The sequence below is a fragment of the Eurypyga helias genome, unplaced genomic scaffold (assembly GCF_000690775.1).
Source record: "Eurypyga helias isolate BGI_N326 unplaced genomic scaffold, ASM69077v1 scaffold19080, whole genome shotgun sequence".
NCBI lineage: Eukaryota > Metazoa > Chordata > Aves > Eurypygiformes > Eurypygidae > Eurypyga > Eurypyga helias.
The window spans coordinates 1-3,835 of record NW_010227840.1 but is presented as its reverse complement, the minus strand read 5'-3'; the positions used below and the strand labels follow the sequence as shown (position 1 = coordinate 3,835).

Here is a 3,835-nt window from a genome sequence, read left to right as displayed (position 1 = left end):
TCAGGGGAGCCTTTTTGGGCACACTGAGTCCTCACAAACCCACCACGCTGTGGCCAGCCAGGTTCCCAAGATCTCCCCAGCAGAGAGCTGCAAGTCTTCCTCCCCAGCCCCTCGGAGCCCAGCCCTGCTGCCTTGTAAACATGCCCACAGTTTTTCTTTGGTATTTTTAAATACCTGGATGTGGCAGTACCCTGTGGACCCGTGTGGATCTTTAGGATAACAGCAGCCAAAGCTGAGTCTAGTCTGATTTAGACTGGTCTCAAGCTGATCACACTGTCATGCACCAAAAAAAAAAAGTTAATGTGCATTTATTACTACTCATTGCGGTTGTCTAGAGCGAGCCGTCCGTATGCCAGTCCAGTGGGTGAAGTCACAGAAACACAGAGCGCAGCCCCAGGAGAGCTCCAATAGCTGACCAGAATATTTGCCTTCAGGTCTCGAGGCTGAGCCCTGCACACGGCCCAGCCACCTGGGCACTGCTGGGCACGGTGGTGCCATCATCCCATGGGATCCATGTGGAACTGGCTGCTGCCGTGTCCCGCAGGCTGCGGGGCGGTGGGTGCAGTGCCCTGGGGGATGAGCATCTTGTTTATTGCTCCTGTTACTTGATGATACGAGGCAGAGTACGTACAGCCTAGGAAGAGTATTTTAGTTCAAATCCGTAACACAGTATTTAATCCCAAGCAGAGCAACAGAGACCTGGGCTATATATAGAGCGCTCTTGCTATATCACACAAGGACACAAAATATTTCCCAAACAAGGTTCTTTGCACACCAGTTCTTAATGTTGTCTTTATCCCAGTCCTTAGTGGTCAGTGCATTCAAAGCAGTTCTTCCTTCTTGATGTTTTACAACTCCAAATACTGATACTGTTTTGCAGAATGGATCAGTTCAGACATGCAGCTGCATTTTATTTTAAATGATCACCAGTCGTACCGACAGCTTCCAACAATGCAGTTGGAATGTACTTAGCGGTGGTATAATACGCAGGCAGTTTCAGTAGTTTAAAAACAGGGCTGGATTTCATGTCCTTGTGTCGGGCAGTATCTGCTTGGACAGTGTAATTCCGTACAACTGCAGCTTTCCGATGTTCAGTGGGAGCTGAGACAGAGCTGCAGCCAAGCGTGTGCTGGCTGCCTGTGACAGCAGGGCTGCTGGGCGGGCTGAGCAGAACCACGATCCCCAGGCCTTGCATCCGAGTCGCTCCGGACTGCGTTGGAACGGCACGTCTCTCAGGCTGTCCAAATGTTTTGGACACGTTTAAAATAACAAAATGAACAACATAGAGCTCACTTCTGTAATGATTTCTTTGTTGTACAGTTGATCTATTGTTCTAATACATTTATGGAAATCTTACACATTTGAAAGCTACCAAAATAAAAAGACCGGTATCTGAAGGTGCACTGAACTCAGGAAGGCACCCAGCGAAGATTTTCCCAAAGCTAAATCTGGAACAGCTTGCTCATAGCACAGGGTCTCTAGAGAAATGCAGTTTCAGTAAAGTCTCCAATGCCACTGGCGTTATTAAAAATCAGTATCAGAGTATCATGACAGAGAGGTACTCATCCTCCAGGCTGGCTGCAGCACGCTGCCCTTGAACACTGTTAATTCTGCTTCACTGACAGATCTCCGGTAGCTGCTGGTAGCTTTCTCCTGTCTCCAAATAGCCAGCGGTTGTGCAGCGTTTCATTTGAACTGGTTATCAATCAGGGTTCCTTTCATCTTGGCTTTCTTGGCTTCCAACTCAGCCTGATTAAGAAAATGAAGACAGAATGAAATAATGTCTGGATACGTTTCCCTTCAGTGCTCCAGTGAGGCTTGGTTGACTGAGCACTGCAAGCTTCACTCCAGGAGCAAGAGCAGCTCAAGTTCTTTGCTGACTCCTTCCTCCCCTGAGGTACAAAACGAGGATCACCTTTAAAATCATAAAAAGCCCAAGACTAACTGCACAGGAGACAGTTTCATACTTTCTCTCCTCAGGTGGAAGCTGCACATTCCCCCTGCCCCCCCATCTACTACTCTCCTGTCACATCAGCTGTGATGTTCTTGCCATTAATTCTTCAAGTGACCCTTCCTGTAGCAGCTGAGCTGGCAGGGCCCCCCCAAGAACCTCAGCTTGCCCTGGAGCCTCGCAGCAACGACCAAGAAGGCTTGAGAGCACAGCATTACGGATGCTCTGGTTGGCAAAGCCTTGGTCTCGATTCCCTTTCCCTTGGTCCTGTCCAACAGGTCATGGAACGTCTCCCTGAAAAAGCTCTGCTGGCTGCTCTACAGGTGACTGCATATGATTTCAAGTTCAGGAGGACAAGAACATCTCTATATAAGCTGTAAAGTAAAAGTCATCCTCACAAAGCTGCAAGTCACCTGTGACTGTACCAGGACGTCTCTGGACGTGCAGCCCGATCTGCCAGATGGCTTCTGTGTACAAAGCCAACAGACCTCAGGGATTCGCGATCAGCTCCAGAAAAAACACTCACCAGTTCCTGTAGCCTCCTTTTGCTCATGCCTTTGCGTTCCAGCTGTTTCTCGATCACTTTTGCATTCTGTGCGTAGGAGTCTGCAATCTCCCTCTGAAACACACAGAATGTCACTCTGCAACAGCAAACCCCACAGGAACAGCACCTCGTCCAAACGGCGAGACGATCGCTGGCTCTGATCAGTGCCTAAGAGCCGCCCAGCCCAGACGTGACTGCTGCTGAGGGCAGGCAAAACTCACCGCTTCGATCTCCTCCTCCTCTTCATCGATTGTGGAGACTGTGACAGAACTGAACTTGCCCATGTCTTTGGTCCGTTTGGTCATCATCACCTGGGTGAGAAGCAGAGTATTTTGTTAAACCTTGGCAACAGCTGTTTTACAAGGGATCACTTCCCTCTCCAAGGCTTTTAGGGCTTCTCATGCAAGTCACTAGGATTCCCTGAACTCCGTAGGGGCAAAGGAGAATTATCCCCAGTGATTTCTTGCCTCAGAGCTGCCATTATCAGGTGTAAATTCACTGATACATCCTAGATGAACCAGATTTTAAGAATCACTGTGCAGACTACCAATCTGACCTACTTAAAAGGACACTTTCTGATAACTGAGCCTCAACATCAGGCACTGTCTAGATTTCCAAGTTTATTTTGCTTTCCTTTAGCACTAGGACTCCAAGTTGCAGTGACCTCTGTAAAGGAAAACTTAAGGCAGACAGGGAGAAGATACCAAACTGAGTTAATATTTTGAGGTCCTTTTCTTTATTTATTTCTTTGCCCCTCTGTCCCCACTATTAAGTGATGTTACCCACACCATTCTAAAAAAACAGAGATAGCCTTTTTACTTCTCTAAAGCCCATTACCTTTTTGGGAGGTTCTTGTTTCTGAGTATATATGTTTGTTTTCCCAAAACCCTGCCCAAATTTGACCACAGCACCGTCAACAATGAAGGTCACGGGGGCGTTTTTCTGCTGGTGTTGATAAAAGAGCAGCAGTCCACACCTGGAAACAGAAACACATGTAGCTGTGAGGAAACACAGCTTCTGGATTCCAACAGTTACTTTACAGATTGTAAAAGGCACTGGAGACCACTCACTTGCCACACTTCTTCCTGAACTGCCGCTCTATGCCTTCTGGTCTGGGGAGAGAGGAAAAGCTTGAGAGGAGAGCCCAGACAGTGGGCACTGGCGCCTGGCTGATGGACGGAGGCAAGGCCAGACAGGGGCAGCCCCTTCCCCGGGCCGTGAAGGGGCTCTCCGAGGGGCCCGGCCGCGTCCCACCTGCGCAGGAAGACGCACTCCTCCTCCTCCGCGTTGCAGAACTTGTGGGCGTGCTTGGCGGCGTCCATCACCCGGGCGCGGTCCCG

General features: G+C 49.2%; 1 protein-coding gene across 1 annotated transcript; it reads right to left on the bottom strand.

The window, feature by feature from the left end:
- Nucleotides 1-1,538: 1,538 nt before the first annotated feature.
- LOC104514141 (chromosome unknown open reading frame, human CXorf56) lies at nt 1,539-3,829 on the bottom strand. The gene is made up of 6 exons (XM_010157712.1): nt 3,750-3,829; nt 3,566-3,607; nt 3,333-3,471; nt 2,717-2,806; nt 2,478-2,570; nt 1,539-1,749 (listed from the first exon to the last, which is right to left on the bottom strand). Exons 1-6 carry the CDS (start codon nt 3,815-3,817, stop codon nt 1,687-1,689), a joined length of 495 nt encoding a protein of 164 aa, XP_010156014.1. The 5' UTR covers nt 3,818-3,829; the 3' UTR covers nt 1,539-1,686.
- Nucleotides 3,830-3,835: the final 6 nt, after the last annotated feature.